This window comes from Choloepus didactylus, chromosome 2 (assembly GCF_015220235.1).
Source record: "Choloepus didactylus isolate mChoDid1 chromosome 2, mChoDid1.pri, whole genome shotgun sequence".
NCBI lineage: Eukaryota > Metazoa > Chordata > Mammalia > Pilosa > Megalonychidae > Choloepus > Choloepus didactylus.
In genome coordinates, this window is record NC_051308.1 from 35553610 (window position 1) to 35572170 (window position 18561).

Here is an 18561-nt window from a genome sequence, read left to right on the forward strand (position 1 = left end):
ACGTGGAATATGACTCCCAGGGAGGAATGTAGACCTGGCACCGTGGGACGGAGAACATCTTCTTGACCAAAAGGGGGATGTGAAAGGAAATGAAGTAGGCTTCAGTGGCAGAGAGATTCCAAAAGGAGCCGAGAGGTCACTCTGGTGGGCACTCTTGTGCACACTTTGGACAGCCCTTTTTAGGTTCTAAAGAATTGGGGTAGCTGGTGGTGGATACCTGAAACTATCAAACTACAACCCAGAACCCATGAATCTCGAAGACAGTTGTATAAAGGTGTAGCTTATGAGGGGTGACAATGGGATTGGGAAGGCCATGGGGACCAGGCACCGCTTTGTCTAGTTTATGGATGGATGTGTGGAGGGGTAGGGGAGGGAGACAGACAGACAAGGGTACCCAGTGTTCTTTTTTGCTTCAATTGCTCTTTTTCACTCTGGTTATTATTCTTGTTGTTTTTGTGTGTGTGCTGGTGAGGGTGTCGGGGATTGATTTAGGTGATGAATGTGCAACTGTGTGATGATACTGTGGACAATCGAGAGTGCAATTTGTTTTGTATGACTGCGTGGTATGTGAATATGTCTCAATAAAATGATGATTAAAAAAAAAAAAAATTCTAAAAGATAAAATGTGCTAGTTTCAGGTTTTATATAGATTGTTTTTTAAAATTTGGAGTCTAGCAAAACAGAAGAGTTTTAATATAATAATAACAATTGTTCCATTTATTAAGTATTTACCATATTCCAGGTACTGTGCTATTTAATAAAATAGGTTTTATTCCTAATTTACAAGTTAGGAAGCTGAAGCTCAGCAAATTGCTCAAGGTTTCTCAGTAGTAAGTGGCAGAGTGGGAAGTGAGCTTCAAACTGCTCAAAGACACTTAACTACAGTGCTAATCTGTTTGTAAAATTGTGTTTTCAAAGAGTTGTATTTAATGCCCTAGGTTTTTGTAAATTCATAAATCAATTATTAAATATTTATAAGACTGTGAAGGACCTGATATAGAGCAATCTTTAATGTCACCTATTAAATCTTTTAAAAATAAAAAAAAAAAAAAAAAAAAAAAAGATCATTTGCTGCAATGGGAAAAAATTTTTGGAAACCATGTATCTGACAAAAGACTGATATCTTGCATATATAAAGAAATCCTACAACTCAATGACAATAGTACAGACAGCCCAATTATAAAATGGGCAAAAGATATGAAAAGACAGTTCTCTGAAGAGGAAATACAAATGGCCAAGAAACACATGAAAAAATGTTCAGCTTCACTAGCTATTAGAGAGATGCAAATTAAGACCACAATGAGATACCATCTCACACCGATTAGAATGGCTGCCATTAAACAAACAGGAAACTACAAATGCTGGAGGGGATGTGGAGAAATTGGAACTCTTATTCACTGTTGGTGGGACTGTATAATGGTTCAGCCACTCTGGAAGTCAGTCTGGCAGTTCCTTAGAAAACTAGATATAGAGTTACCATTCGATCCAGCGATTACACTTCTTGGTATATACCCGGAAGATTGGAAAGCAGTGACACGAACAGATATCTGCACGGCAATGTTCATAGCAGCATTATTCACAATTGCCAAGAGATGGAAACAACCCAAATGTCCTTCAACAGATGAGTGGATAAATAAAATGTGGTATATACACACGATGGAATACTACGCGGCAGTAAGAAGGAACGATCTCGTGAAACATATGACAACATGGATGAACCTTGAAGACATAATGCTGAGCGAAATAAGCCAGGCACAAAAAGAGAAATATTATATGCTACCACTAATGTGAACTTTGAAAAATGTAAAACAAATGGCTTATAATGTAGAATGTAGGGGAACTAGCAATAGAGAGCAATTAAGGAAGGGGGAACAATAATCCAAGAAGAACAGATAAGCTATTTAACGTTCTGGGGATGCCCAGGAATGACTATGGTCTGTGAATTTCTGATGGATATAGTAGGAGCAAGTTCACAGAAATGTTGTTATATTAGGTAACTTTCTTGGGGTAAAGTAGGAACATGTTGGAAGTTAAGCAGTTGTCTTAGGTTAGTTGTCTTTTTCTTAGTCCCTTGTTATGGTCTCTTTGAAATGTTCTTTTATTGTATGTTTGTTTTCTTTTTAACTTTTTTTTTCATACAGTTGATTTAAAAAAGAAGGGAAAGTTAAAAAAAAAAAAAAGAAAAGAAAAACAAGGGAAAAAAAAAAAAGATGTAGTGCCCCCTTGAGGAGCCTGTGGAGAATGCAGGGGTATTTGCCTACCCCACCTCCATGGTTGCTAACATGACCACAGACATAGGGGACTGGTGGTTTGATGGGTTGAGCCCTCTACCACAGGTTTTACCCTTGGGAAGACGGTTGCTGCAAAGGAGAGGCTAGGCCTCCCTATGGTTGTGCCTAAGAGCCTCCTCCCAAATGCCTCTTTGTTGCTCAGATGTGGCCCTCTCTCTCTGGCTAAGCCAACTTGAAAGGTGAAATCACTGCCCTCCCCGCTACGTGGGATCAGACACCCAGGGGAGTGAATCTCCCTGGCAACGTGGAATATGACTCCCGGGGAGGAATGTAGACCTGGCATCGTGGGACGGAGAACATCTTCTTGACCAAAAGGGGGATGTGAAAGGAAATGAAATAAGCTTCAGTAGCAGAGAGATTCCAAAAGGAGCCGAGAGGTCACTCTGGTGGGCACTCTTACACACACTTTAGACAACCCTTTTTAGGTTCTAAAGAATTGGGGTAGCTGGTGGTGGATACCTGAAACTATCAAACTACAACCCAGAACCCATGAATCTCGAAGACAGTTGTATAAAAATGTAGCTTATGAGGGGTGACAATGGGATTGGGAAAGCCATAAGGACCACACTCCACTTTGTCTAGTTTATGGATGGATGAGTAGAAAAATAGGGGAAGGAAACAAACAGACAGAGGTACCCAGTGTTCTTTTTTACTTTAATTGTTCTGTTTCATTTTAATTATTATTCTTGTTATTTTTGTGTGTGTGCTAATGAAGATGTCAGGGATTGATTTAGGTGATGAATGTACAACTATGTAATGGTACTGTGAACAATCGAAAGTACGATTTGTTTTGTATGACTGCGTGGTATGTGAATATATCTCAATAAAATGAAGATAAAAAAAAAAAGATCATTTGCTTTGGTGTATAGAGAGCAAAGGCCCAAGTTCATATAGTGAGTCATTAGCTAAGTGTAGGTTAGAATCAAGATATTTGTTTGCAAATATATAACTAATATGTGAGCCACAATGTTTTTATTTGTTGAAGCTGCTATCCTAGAGATCTCTCCTGAACAGTACTTACTAATTTCTTTTACTCTGTATTCCTATATTATATTATACTATTTTATACTGTATTATGTTATAATTTATTATATTCTGAAATTCAAACTTTTGTCTAATATGGCTTCCATTTAATGTGATAAAATCTTACTCTAGGAGATTGAGAAAGAGTAAGACTTATCCCAAAGTAGTGAATGACCAATACGAATGATTTTTATCTTTCATATGATTTTACTTACAACAAAGAAGGAAAAAATATCATTTTCTGCAGACTGATTTTCTGTGGAAGAGTTTTTTCATTACTGAAGATTTAATATATTTCCATGATTTTTCTTTTTGAATTCTGATATCAAAACCTTGGTATGCTCAGAGCATATTACCAAGATCAAGACACCAGGAACTAGGTAAAGGAAACAAGTCCCTTGCCTTGGTCATTCTATTGAGATCTTACTATGGAGATTTAAAACATACATGAATCAGTTTTGGCTTTAAACCAGTAATAGTGGAGAGGGGATTCATCATAAAAAGAAATCTTTGTGCAAATGCAAGTTTTTGTAGATTACAAGGCTACTTAAATGTCCTCGTTTCCTATAAGATTTCTTTTACTTGTTCATGGATCTCCTTTTGCTTGTTCAGGTATCTCTTCTTTCAATGCAAAATTTATGATAAGAATAGTCACTGAGCTTATTTCCCTTCTATTGTATATCTTTTATAATTTTATTTTTGTTTCTATCATTTTACTGAAACTAACCACGGAAAAGCTGTTGATGATCATCTCTGTGCCACAGTTTTGGCTTACTTTTAGTTCTTTTCCCTTTGATCTTCGTTCTTTAGTTTCCTTGCTTGAAAACCTACCTCCTGTAGTTGTATTAACTCTGATAATATTCATAACATGGAGTAGCACTTGACACATAGTGAGTACTCAGTTAAGTGTTACAGTGCTGCTGATGACACTTGATACTGTTGACCACTTTTCTCCTTGTAATTGTAATTAGCATTCTTGGCTTGAGTGACACTGCTCTTTCTGTTCTCCTGGTTCTCTGACCACTCCTTATCTGTTTCTTTTACTTACTTGCCTCCTTCTATGCATCCTTTAAACAAAGATATTCCCTATGATTTTGCACTTGATCTTCTTTTCTTCTTGTCTTATACGCGTTCAGCTCTTCATTGAAAAACTCTCAAATGTGCACCTGTAACCTTGATTTCTGGTAAGCTTCAAACCTATACTGCCAACTGCTCGTCAGATACTCCCACATGACTATCACATATACAGATCAAATTTACTATGTCCAAAGCTTAATTTACTTTCTCATTTATCCCTTTAGCCTCTGCCTAATATCCTTCCTGTATTCCTTGTACCAGCATCCCATCCCATCTTGTCCAAACTAAATCATCTTTGTCTCTTCCTTCTCCATCACCTTTTGTATCTAATCATTTGCTTAGTGCTTTTGATTTCACCTACAAATTTTTTCTTAAATTGGTTTTTCCTTTTTATTTACTCCATTCTTGTCTTACTGCACTCATCATCTCTCAGCTGATAATTGTAATCAAATCACATAGTAACTCTTTTCTTATTCCTGTTTACTCCATGTTCAAAATTAGTGTTACAATTATCTTTCCAAAACACAGATCTTATCAGAAAAACCTTTGCAGACATCTGGTTGACTTAAGAATATACAATTGATCCTTATCATTTGCAGATTCTGTAATTGCAAATTCACTTAGTCACTAGAATTTATTTGTAACCCCAAAATCAGTACTCATGGTACTTATGTGGTCATTTGCAGACTTGTGTAAAGTGGTGAAAAATTAGTTGCCCAGTGTGCACATTTCTATCTGAGGGCATGCTCGGCTTTCTTGTTTCAGCTTCATACTGTAAAGAACTGTTCTTTTTGCAGTATGATTTGTGCTACACCTTTCACATTTTTGAGTTTTTTTGTTGGTGGTTTCACTGTTTTAAAAGGCCCCCAAGCCTAGTGCTAAGTGCTGGCTACTGTTCTTAAGTGCAGGAAGGCTGTGTTGTGCCTTATGACAAAAAATCATGTGTTAAATAAGCTTTGTTTGACATGGGTTATAGAGCTTTTGGCTTGTGAGTTCAATGTTAATTTGTCAACAATATGTATTAAATAAGGTGTCTTTAATGGAAGGACACATAAAACAACGTTATTCATTGATCAATTGATGAAAGTGTTGTGACCTGAGGCTCACAGAATCCTAACCCTATGTTTCTCCTAGAAGCAGTGGGTCAGTATTCACTAATCCATTGTTCACAGCAACATTATAGAACATAACTACTGGGAATACTAAAATCACGTATTCTACAAACTCTGTGGCCTGGTCGTTAGAGTACTTAATTAGCATCTTACTACCTTCTTATTACTGTGAGGGTCTATAACCCCAGACTTCTGCTGCTTTATCCTGGTTCTGTTGAGAGAAATATTACATAAACTCTAGGCTCTATATTCTGTTCATGATTAAAAGTCTACTGCTAGGGAAAGCTAGAGCAGCTGAAGACTGTTTTGTATCCCCCATCCCAAATTAATACTGTTAACCTACATTGAGCCATAACTGCTACATCTTTGCCACGTTCCATGTTGTTGGACTGCTCACCTAGCCTAAATGTGCTGTGCTTGTTCATAGCTCTGTGCTTTCACTCATACTATTTCTTCCAAATAGAATTTCAATAACCTCTTTATCCACTAATTAAAATCTATTCACCCTTCAACACTTCTCTGAAATGTTACCTCCTTCATGAAGCCTTTCTTGGTTTCTTGGTCAGAATTCATATCTTCCAGGGTATTACTGTAGTGCTTTGTTTATATCTATTATTACACAAAATTTGCCTTCTACCCTGTTTTCTTAATTACACACTTAATGTCTCTCAATGGGTTGTGAACTGCTTGAGAATAAAGGTTGTATTTTATCCCCCCACACCTTTGTGTATCAGACATTTCGTGTGCACACATTTGCACACGGACATGATCTCAAGATGTGTAATACTTCTTCTCTAGCCATTTAAATGATTCATGTAGACATTATTGTCCTTATTGCCAAAGTGCCTTGCTCACCACTCATTTTGTTTCTGGTTCTTACCTAGATCTGAATAACTTGGCTGCAACAGCTCGGGTCCTAGTCATTGGAGCTACTAACCGACCAGACTCATTAGACCCTGCTTTGAGACGTGCAGGAAGGTTTGACCGAGAAATATGCTTAGGTATCCCAGATGAAGCATCAAGGGAAAGGTATATTCTTATAGAATAAATTTTTTATGTCACTAAGTCATCTGAACTAAATGATTTAAGGAGTGAGAAATACCATGTATTCTTGTCTCTCTGTCTTTCTTTTTGATCCACTGAAATTGATTTGGAAAGAAAAAAACCCACGTTAAATTAATGCTTAAGAAAGCAGTTTAAATAGGTCAGTTGTTTAGGTTGTTTTTTTCAGTAGTGATAATAGACTTATGTATCCAGAGCCATTTATCTAGTCTTGTTAACAATGGCTGTATTTTTCAGTTGACTGACCAGCTTTGGGATAGTGTCTAGAGCTATGGAATAGAGCAGTACTAACTAGTCCGCATGTAGGTTAAATATGAGAACCATATTATAACCTATTGCTATTTACCTGCCCAAGACCTCAGATCCCATGGCAAATAATGAAATGGCAGCCAGAGTTTTGAAAGCTGTCTGTGTTAGCTGCAGGATCTGCCTTTCCTCGTAATTGAAGTTGAATATCTATAGAGTAAAGAAACCTCAGGCAACACTTGTATAACCAAAAATATCGCAGGAGGCACTGCTCAGGTAGTGGAGTAGAATTTTTTTTTTAAATGTTATGAAATACTATATTTATAATGGCTTTTAGCTTAAAGTAATGACACTAAAATCATAAGGAGCTTTTAAGAAAAGTGGTATACAGTTAAAAGAAATAACCAGGTAATAATTGGTAAGGGGAGAAAGAGATAGAGAACAGGAGACTTCATGAATACAGGAAAGAAAAGTGATCAGAAAACACTGTGGGTAGGAGAAAGAGGAGGGAACATATGCCATTCTTCCTTTTCTCCAGCACTTGATGTGGCTTTCTCTTTTGATTATTTGGCAGTTTCTTCTTCAGCTATTGTTTTCATCATCATCTACACGCATGCCGATTGCATTTCCGCATATATAATCTTTAAACATAGGTACTCAGCCATCCAGGTTTATTTGCTACCTTGTTTATACCCACAGTAAAATAATATTATTTAGTGTTTAAATTGCTCATATTTATTCAGCAAACAAATTGAGCATATATTATATGTACATATACCACTGTGGTGAGTAATGTGAGGAATATAAAGAATGATTAGTCCCTGTTTTCAAGGTGCTTGAATTACAGTAAGAGAGAAGTAAGGCCTGTACCTGTTATACATGTAATAACGAATCAAGCCATTTTTTATTAAATGTCAAACTTAATGGTAGAGACATAAACCCTAGAGTCCGTCATCCCTACTTGATAAAATCCTTTGGCCATCTGTTTGATAGTCCATCACCAACAAGGGCCTGAAAGACTTTGAGAGCCATAATTTTTGTTCCTTACTGTTATTATTTTTTCCTTTATATTTCTATTTCAAAAAATTTCAAACCTGCAGAAAAGTTAAAAGTATATTACAATAAATATTTGTATTTCCTTCAGCTAAATTCACCACTTGTTAACATTTTGCCATGTTTGCTTCTACTAACTCTCTAAAAACATTAATATATTTGTTTGTGTATGTGTGTGTGTCTGTGTGTGTTGCCAAATCATTTTTTTTAATTGAAGACATACTAACACTTTAGCCCTAAATACTTTTCCTATCTAACACTTATAACACTGACACAATAGTGTGTAGTCAGTATCTGATTTTCCCATCCATCCTTAAAATGTCCTTTATAGCTGTTTCTTGTTTGTTTGAATTTGGTTTTTGTTTTACCCAGGATCCAGTCAAGGTTCACACCTACTATTTAGTTGATATGTTCCTTTAATCTTCTTTAATCTACCTTTTTGGTGGAGGGAGTGCTTTCATGACATTCACATTTTGAAGTGCCCAGGCAGGGGTTTTTGTTGAACACACAATTGAAATTTGTCTGATTATTTCCTCATGATTAATTTCAGTTTAAACATTTTTTGGGCAAGAACCCTACATAGTGTCTTTAGAACATCATTTCAAGAAGTTAATGGTGTGAATTTATGTCATTGTGATGTTAAGTTAGCTCCATTAGTTAAAAAATTTATCAGAGTTCTCTACTACAAAGGTAAATTTTTTTTCTTTGTAATTAATAAATAATGTAACTGGATATTTTTGGCACACACAGTCCTTTATGACTGCCAAGCATCAGTTTGTTTGAACTGTTTTTCGATTCAGAGTATAAGTTCTATAGGCGTTCAAATTGGTGTTCTCTGTGGGCTGGGATGGTCCAAGTCGTGGATGGCTAAGGTAAGAATGTTGTCTGAAACTAAAGAGGAGAATTAAATTTTGTTTAAGGGAAGCAGGGTCAAAGCCAGAAAGAAGATGGCTCTTGAATATAGTTATGAATAAGATTATTTTAAAGGAAGAGCATTTCTGATTGTCTTTGACAAAAGCAGAATGCAGTTTTCTTACACTTTTTCCTAACTCTCTGTGTGGAAACAAAATAATTATATTACTGCATGCAAAGGTTAGAGTTAATTCTAAAATGGGGAAATTATATAAATAGAATCAATAGTGTACATTGATACTTATTTTTGTATCAATAGTACTCAGAAAGTCATTCATTAATTCAGGAAATATTTATTTAAGCAGCTGTTGTATACCAAGAAGGCACAGTACAAGGCACTTCAGGCCCTGCTTTTTTTTTTTTTTTTTTTTACATTTTATTTTGAAATAAATTCAAAGTTATAGGAACAGTTGCAAAAACAATACAAACCCCATACACAGAACTCCAGCATTCCCTGACACCCCCCAATACCCCGATCCACTAACTTTAACATGTTGTCACACCACTATTTCTTTCCCTCCCTCCCTCGCTCCCTATCTATCATCCATCATCTATTGCTCTGTCTTCTGAACATATGAGAGCTAGCTGCCCACATCCTTGAACAAACACTGTAATTCACATATACAGTTCCCATGAACAAGAACATTCTTTTATGCAATCCCATTAAGCGCAGCTAAGAAGTACAAGAGATTCAACAATGATACAAAGCTTACATTCTATATTTCCTTTTCCTTATGTCTCAACTGTATCCCTTTGAGCCTCCTGTCCTCCATCCTCAGATCCCATCCAGGGTCATCCTTGGGATTCAATTGTCATCTATTTAGACTGTCTTTTTTTTTTTTTTTTCCTCAATTGTGGGAACATATACAGCCTAAATATTCCCATTCCACCCCCTCCCTAGCATTCCATTAGTGGGATTAATCACATTTAGAATTAGAATGTTGTAATGCTATCACCTTTCCACCATCCATTACTAGAAATTTCCCTTCACCTCAAACAGCAACCCTACACTCATTTCTTAACTCCCCATTGCCCCTTCCCCCATTTCTCTTAACCCATACTCTACTTTTCATCTCTGTGGTCATAGTCTCTGATAATTTCTTTGTGTTTACTGTGGGGCTTAAAATTAAACTCTTAAATCCATAACAATCTTGTTTTTATTTGATACCAACTTAATTTCAATAGGACACATAAGCTATGTTCCTATACTCCTCCATTCCCCCACCTTTATATAGTTCTTGTCAAAAATTACATATTTTACATTGAGTTTAAAACCACTGATTTGTCATTAGAGTTTATGTATTTTATATCATGTAGGAAGTAAATAGTGGAGTTACAATAAAAAATTATTGACTTCTATTTGTATTCCATTGTGGTTGGAGAATGTGCTTTGAGTATATTCAATTTTTTTTTTTTTTTAATTTATTGAGACTTGTTTTATGTCCCAGCTTATGGTCTCTTCTGGAGAAAGATCCGTGATCACTAGAGAAAAATGAGTGTCCTGGTGATTTGGGATGTAAGATACTATATATGTCTGTTAAAATTCTCTATATCTCTTTCTCCTTTCTTTGTTTCTCTGTCAGTAGGGCTCCCTTTAGTATCTGAAGTAGGGCAGGTCTTTTATTGGCAAACTCTCTCAGCATTTGTTTGTCTGTGAAAAATTTAAGCTCTCCCTCAAATTTGAAGGAGACTTTTTCTGGATAAAGTATTCTTGGTTGGAAATTTTTCTCAGAGTTTTAAATATGTCATTCCACTGCCTTTTTGCCTCCATGGTGGCCGCTGAGTAGTCACAACTTAGTCTTATGTTGTTTCCTTTGTATGTGGTGAATTGCTTTTCTCTTGCTGCTTTCAGAACTTGCTCCTTCTCTTCAGTATTTGAGAGTCTGATCAGAATATGTCTTGGAGTGAGTTTATTTGGATTTATTCTATTTGGAGTTCACTGAGCATTTGTGCTTTGTGTATTTATATTGTGTAGAAGGTTTGGAAACTTTTCGCCAACAATTTCTTTGAATACTCTTTCTAGACCTTTACCCTTCTCTTCCCCTTCTGGGACACCAATGAGTCTTAAATTTGGATGTTTTATTTTATCTGTCATATCCCTGAGATCCTTTTCGGTTTTTTTCTCCATTCTTTCTTTTGTTCTTTCATTTTCTGTTCTGTGGACCTCTAGGACACTGAGTCATTGTTCACCTTCCTCTAATTTTGTATTATGAGTATCCAGAGTCTTTTTGATTTGGCCAACAATTTCTTTTATTTCCATAAAATCTTCTATTTTTTTATTTACTCTTGCAATTTCTTCTTTATGCTCTTCTAGGATCTTCTTTATGTCCCTTTTATCCTGCTCCATGGTCTTATTCGTGTCTTTTATATCCTGTGCCATGTTTTCATTCCTCGATTGTAATTGTTTGATTAATTGTGCCAAGTACTGTGTCTCTTCTGATATTTTGATTTTGGTGTTTGGGTTTGGGTTCTCCATATTGTCTGGTTTTATCATATGCATTAAGATTTTCTGTTGTTTTTGGCCTCTTGGCATTTGCTTTGCTTGGTAGGGTTCTTTCAAATTGTAAAAAAAAAATACCAATGTGATTTTTCAGAAATACAAGTTGGTGGCGTACACTTTCTCCAACTAACCAGCAGATGGCATCTGTGAGTCACCTATACCCCTCAAGTCAGTTCTCCCCAACTCTGTCTCTGTTGTGTGTGGGAAAATGATTTCTGTCGGGTTCAGTTGGTAAACTCAGTTTGGGTTTGTTGGAGCTGTCTGCCCTGAATGTGGGGCGTGTGTCTGGTTGGTTAGGCAGGCAGGGCAGCTTTAGTATTCAGACCTCCCAGGTGTTCCCAGAGATTCAAGGCTGTTGCAAGAGTCTAAGCCTTCATTTCAGTTTTGCCCCAGATTTTCTCTGTCGCTGACCCACAAACCACCAGCATTGACGTAGCGTCCCTGGGTTTTCCGAGCGGGCCCCGCTTCTCAGCTTTGATCTTCCAGGACCTCTGCTGAGGGAAGGCTGTGCTACATCACTAGTGCGCGTCGCCCCTCAAGGGAAGCCCCGGGCCGCCGGGACATGCAGGGGCGCTCTCTGCCTGATGCAAAGATTAGCCTATAATTCTTGACTGGTGTATGTACTGAATGAAAGGCAGGTAGTAGAGCTGGGCCCCACCCCTTTCCTCTTAGAGAAGATAGATGCCTTACGGGGAGGTCATTAGCATTTCAGTGGTCTCTCTGCCTGTGCCACACCCCTGTCTGGGTCACAGAACTGGGAACTGAAAATGGCTGAGGCTTTCTCCAATGAGTCAAAAAAGGAACAGAGCTAGTCCGAGGCAACCCTCCGGCTCTCCAAGGTCAGTCGTCACCCAGAGCCTCTGTCTACTTGTTGGGGATTCGTACCTCGTAGTAAGCAGTTCACACTCGCTAATTAAAACCCCAGTTGGAGCTCAGCTGAGCTATATTTGCTTGCTGGGAGAAAACTTCTCTCTGGCACCATGAGGCTTTGTAGCTTGGGCTGTGGGGGAGGGGTCTCCCGATTTGGAGCCGCAGTTCTTACTTACAGATTTTATGCTGTGATCTCAGGCAATCCTCCCAATTCAGGTTAGTGTATGATGAGTGGACAGTCACATTTGTCCCCCTGCAGTTATTCCAAATTATTTACTAGTTGTTTCTGGTTTTTTTTTTAGTTGTTCCAGGGGGACTTCTTAGCTTCCACTCCTCTCTATGCCGCCATCTTGGATCCCCCAGACCCTGCTTTTTATAATCAGAGGTTCAGTGAGTACAAAAAGGCAAAGACAGGCTCTTTGGGAGGATAAACAGGCGAAGCTAACATTGTCTGCGGATTCTGAAAGGCTTCTTGAGGGAACAGACTTGAAGAATGCGTAGCAGTGATCACATGATGGTGAGAGGCTTCAAGAAGAGAATAGAATTCGTAAAGGTCCTGAGGTGATTGAGAGCTTAGTGTGTCTAGGTAAGTTGAAGATGAACAATATGGCTGGAGTTCAGAGAGTGATGGGAGGTAGGAAGTAGAAAGGCTCCAGAGGTGTACAGAAGCCGCCAGTCCACATATGCTTTGGTAAGGATTTGGGTCTTTATTCTATGAATAGTAAGAAGCAATTAAAGGTATAGGCAGTACAGTGATGGAAACAGATGTTGTTTTGTAAAGATCACTAACTGCAGTGTGACGAATGGACTACAGGAGTACAAGAATGGATTCTGGTAGCCCAGGGAGGAGGCTGATGCAATATCCAGGGGACAGGAGATGGTAGGTGGGCTTAACAAGGTGAGAATGGATATAGAGACAACTGGAGTAATTTGGCGATGTTTTGGAAGTAGAATTAATAGGTAATGTTGATTGATAGGATATGTATGTGGAAAGTGTAGGCTGTGAACAGGAGGAAAATATTCCCAAGTTTTTGACTTAAGCATCTGTGCATTGGCTTCTACTGATGAAATAGGGAACACTGGAGAAGAAGCAGGTTTTAGAAGGGGCTTTGGGATGGGTGGAGAAGATAAAGTCAGTTGAATTAGAAATGTCCAAGTGGAAATGTAAAGAACAATTGAACAAATGAGTCTGGAGCTCTAAGGACATAAAGATTTGGGAGCCAACAATGCATTGTTGGTAATTGAAGTTATGAAAGTTAGATGATATTGTCCAGAGAGAGTATGGAACGCAGATGTCAGAGATTCTGGGACAGGCTGGGGATATAGAAGCAGCAGCCAGAGGTTTTATTAGGAAAATCAAGAGAATGTTGTGTAATGGAAACCAAGGTAAGTGGGTGTTTCCAGAATGAGGTATAAGACATCAGATTAACTGTTGGTCATGCTAATGAGAGGTCAAGCAAGGTGGGGCGGAAAAATTGTTTCTCTGAATTTAACAACCTAGAGGTCTCTAGCGACTTTAACAAAAAGCTGTTTGTGTAGAATGATGGGGTGAAATCAGGTTGAAATTGTTGAATAATTAATGGAAAGTGAAGAAATGAAAGTAGCAAACATTCAAGATTCATTTAAGAGAAGTTTGGTGGTGAAAGAGAAGAAGTAACCTGGTAGCACCATGAGGTGGGTGGTAGGGTGTCAGAGTATTTCTTTTTTTAGGGTAGGAGAAATGTGTACATGTTTAATTATTGATGGAAAGGAGCCAATGGGAGGAATGGGAATTCAGAGTTTGTCTGTAGATTCTGGTCTTAGAATGAATACTGTTACCGGAACAAGGTGGTGGATTCTTTTGCCCAATGCGCTCAAATGACCAATTCCTAAGACACGGGGGTTTCAAAAAGAGAAAGAGTTTATTGCTAGACACATCCCAAAGTAATTTGGGCAGAGAATAAAAATATGTATATTCAGGGCCCCCCTGAGGACCGGGGTGGGGGGGCGGGAATGCGGAAGTGTTGGACTTCCTTACTTGGATTGTTGCCAGTGTTCTCACAGACATTGAGGACTAGGGGTTTGGTATACCGAAACCTCTATCTTGGCGCTTGCCCTTATGGAGCTCATTACTGCAAAGGAGAGACTAAACCTGCTTGTGGTTGTGCCTAACAGTCTCCCCATGGTTACCTCTTTGTTGCTCAGATGTGGCCCTCTCTCTCTAGCTAACCCAACTCGGGAGGTGAACTCACTGCCCTCCCACCTACGTGGGACCTGTTTCACTTCACATCCCCCTTTTGGTCAAGAAGATTTTCTCAATCCCATGATGCTGGGTCCAGGCTCATCCCTGGAAGTCATATCCTGCTTTGCCAGGGAGATTTACACCCCTGGGAGTCAGGTCCCACGTAGGTGGGAAGGCAGTGAGTTCATCTGCCAAGTTGGCTTAGCTAGAGAGAGGGGGCCACATCTGAGCAACAGAGGTTCTCGGGGGGAGACTCTTAGGCACAGTTACAAGTAGACTTAGCCATTCCTTTGCAGTAACAAGCCTCATAATGGCAAGCCCCAAGATCAAGGCCCTGGTCAGTCCTCAATGTTTGTGAGAAGATCAGCAACAACCCAGGAGGGGACATCCAACATTACCGCATTTTCCCCCAACTTCTTAGGGGGACCCTGCAAATACATTTTTATTCTCTGAATAGATGGACTGCTGTAAGAATTTAGAATCTAGGGACCATTACAATAAGCATTCCCCTGATAAGCTGTGCTCTAAGATTTAATTCTCAGTGTTTACACATTGTTGTTAGTCCACATTGGTGAGGAATTATAAACTTTGTCTTTTCGTTTCTGGTGTACTTCACTCAAAATACTGTCCACCAGATCCGTTCACCTCGTGTGTCTCACAGCTTCATACCTTCTCTATTGTATGTGTACATCACAGTTCACCTTTCTGTTAATCAGTCGATGCACCCTTAGGCCACCTCCATCCATTGCAAATCATGAATACTGCCTCCATAAACACCTGTGTGCAAATGTCCATTCATGTCTTCCAAGTATGTACTCTCAGATCTTCCAAGTATATACTCCTTAATGAGGTTGTGGGACCTTATGGTACCACATACTTAGCTTCTTGTGGAACCACCCCACTGTCCTCAAAATAGGTTACTCCATTCTGCTTTCCCACCAACAGTTAATAGGTACATCCCTCTCTCCATGTTTTCTCCAGCACTTTTATCCCTATTTATATTTTTTCCTAAAATCTATAGAGAGATATTCACATACCGTACAATCATACAATCATTTGTTCTCAGTATCATCATACAGCTGTGCATTCATCACTACAATCAGCACTTGAACATACTCATTACTATGAAAAAAAATTTTTGTTAAAGAGTAATAAAAAAGATAATAAAACAAAAATACCATACCATACAATATAATAATAAGGTCAGACAACACCACCACTACCAAGAATCCTACATCCCTCCCTTATATCCCCCTCTCATACACATTTAGCTTTCATATATTGTCTTCGTTACATTTAATGGAAGCACATTACAATGTTACTGTTACCCATAGACTCCAGTTTGCTTTGATTATTTTTTTTTCCCCAGTGCCATCCCTTTTTCAACACTTTGCATGGTTGACATTTATCTGTTCTCCCACATGTAAAAACATTTTTTTATTTGTACATTTAGTCACCATCATTTACCACTTTAGTGTTCATTGAGTTATACAGTCACAGTCTTTATCGTCTGTCTTTATTTCTGGTGTCATACATGCCCCTAGCCCTCCTCTTTCAGCTTATCTCACAGACATCTTTGTTCAGTGTACTTACAGTATGGGGCTACCATTACACAATATTATGCTATCCATTTCTGGATCTATACGATCAATCCTGTTGATCCTTCAGCATTGAATGCCCAATCTCTGCACTCTTTCTATCTCCTGATAGCCTGTGTTATCAGCTTTTAACTCTCAAACTTTGCTCGTTAATGTTAGTTCATATCAGTGAGACCGTACAATATTTGTCCTTTTGTTTTTGGCTAGCTTTGCTCAACATAAGTCCTCAAGGTTTATCCACCTTATTATATGTTCCATGACTTTGTTCTGTCTCACAGTTGCATAATATTCCATCATGTGTGTATACTACTTTCTGTTTATCCGCTAGTCTGTTGCTGGACGTATGGGCTGTTCCCATCTCTTGACAATCGTGAATAATGCCTCTGTAAACGTCGGTTTACAAATGTCTGTTCGTGTCTCAGCTTTCAGTTCCTCTGAGTATATACCTAGTAATGGAATTGCTGGATCATATGCCAATTCTATACTTAGTTTCCTGAGGCACCACCACAATGCCTTCCAGAGTGGTTGCACCAATCTACATTCCCACCAACAGTGAATAAGTGTGCCTCTTTCTCCATATCCTCTCCAGCAGTTGTAATTTTCTGTTTTTTTTTTGGATAATGGCCATTCTGGTAGGTGTGAGATGATATCTCATTGTGGTTTTGATTTGCATTTCCCTAATGGCCAGTGAAGTTGAGCATTTTTTCATATGTTTTTGAGTGATTTGTATTTCCTTTTCAGAAAAGTGTTTCTTCATGTCTTTTGCCCATTTTTTAATTGGGTTGTCTGTATTTCTGTTGTTGAGTTGTTGAATCCCTTTATATATTTGAGATATTAAACCCTTATCTGATATGTGGTTTCCAAATATTGTCTCCTATTCAGAAGGTTGCCTTTTTACTTTTCTGACAGTCTTTTGATGTAGAAAAGTGTTTAGTTTTGAGGAGATTCCCATTTATCTATTTCTTCTTTGGTTGCTCCTGCTTTGGGTGTAAGAGCTAGAAAACTACCTCCTATCACCAGAAGTTTTTAAGATATTGCCCTACATTTTCTTCTAAGAGTATTATGATTTAGCACTAAATGTTTAGGTCTTTAGTCCATTTTGAGTTAATTTTTGTATAAGGTGTGAGATAGGAGTCCTCTTTCATTCTTTTGGATATGGATATCCAGTACTCCAAACACCATTTTTTGAAGAGGCTGGTCTATCCCAGTTGCTTTGGCTTGAGTGCCTTATCGAAGATCAATTTTCCGTATATGCAAGGGTCTATTTCTGAACTCTCGATTCAATTCCATTGATTAGTATATCTATCCTTATGCCAATACCATGCTGTTTTAACCACTGTAGCTTTCTACTGTGTTTCAAAGTCAGGTGGTGTGAGACCTCCCACTTTGTTCCTCTTTCTCAAGACGTTTTTGGCTTTTCTGGGCACCTTGCCCTTCCAAATAAATTTGGTTATTGGTTTTTCTGTTTCTGCAAATAAAGTTGTTGGGATTTTAATTGGTATTTTTTGCGGTTTGCTAATGCTGCTGGAATGCAAAACACCAGAAATGGATTGGCTTTTATAAAAGGGGGTTTATTTGGTTACACCGTTACAGTTGATGTCCAGGGTAAAGCATCGACAGTCGGGTACCTTCACTGGAGGATGGCCAATGGCATACGGAAAACCTCTGTTGGCTTGGAAGGCACGTGGCTGGCGTCTGCTTGCTCCCAGGTTGTGTTTCAAAATGGTGTTCTCCAGAATGTCTGAATCAGCTTCCAGTGCCATCTTCAAAATCTCTGTCTCAGCTACAGCAATGAGCTTCTTATGTCTGAGCTTATATAAGGCTTTAGTAAACTAATCAAGGTCCATGCTGAATGGTCATTGCCATACCTCCATGGAAATACTGACCCAATAGGTTCCAAGTTAATTCACATTAATACAGCTATCCCCACAAGATTGCATTAAAAAATACAGCTTTTTTTCTGGGGGACATAATATATACAAACCAGCATAGTATTGCACTGAATCTATAAAATAGTTTAGGTAGAATTCACTTCTTAACTACATTTAGTCTTCCAATCCATGAACACGGTCTGTTCTTTCATTTTTTTAAGGTCCTCTTTGATTTCTTTTAGCAATTTCTTGTAGTTTTCCCTTATAAGTCTTTTGTGGCCTTGGTTAAGTTTATTCCTAAATACTTGATTCTTTTGGTTGCTATTTTAAGTGGAATTTTTTTTTCTTGATTTCCTTCTGTTTCACATTACTTGTGTATAGGAACACTACTGATGTTTACATGTTGATCTTGTAGTCTGCCTCTTTGCTGTATTCATTGATTAGTTCTAGTAGCTTTGCTGTAGATTTTTCTGGATTTTCTGCATATAGGATCATGTCATCTGCAAACAGTGAAAGTTTTACTTCTTCCTTTCCAATTTGGATGCCTTTTATTTCTTTTTCTTGCCTAACTGCTCTAGCTAGAACTTCTGGCACAGTGTTGAATAACAGTGGTGGCAGTGGGCATCCGTCTTGATCCTGATCTTAGAGGGAAAGCGTTTAGTCTTTCCCCATTGAGTATGATGTTAGCTGTGGGTTTTTCATATATTGCCTTTATTGTATTGAGA

The 18561-nt window shown here is 38.3% G+C and overlaps 1 protein-coding gene across 5 annotated transcripts in view; it reads left to right on the plus strand.

Annotated features, from left to right (window-relative positions):
• The window catches only part of NVL (nuclear VCP like), a 185241-nt gene that overhangs the window by 47721 nt on the left and 118959 nt on the right, over positions 1-18561 (plus strand). For all 5 annotated transcript variants that reach the window (XR_005214811.1, XM_037823031.1, XM_037823045.1 and 2 more), the window contains one exon: positions 6388-6532. Coding sequence is in view for 4 of the 5 variants with exons in the window: in XM_037823031.1 (XP_037678959.1) it covers positions 6388-6532 (145 nt within the window). In the remaining variant the exon portion in view is untranslated. The remainder of the gene's footprint in view (positions 1-6387; positions 6533-18561) is intronic.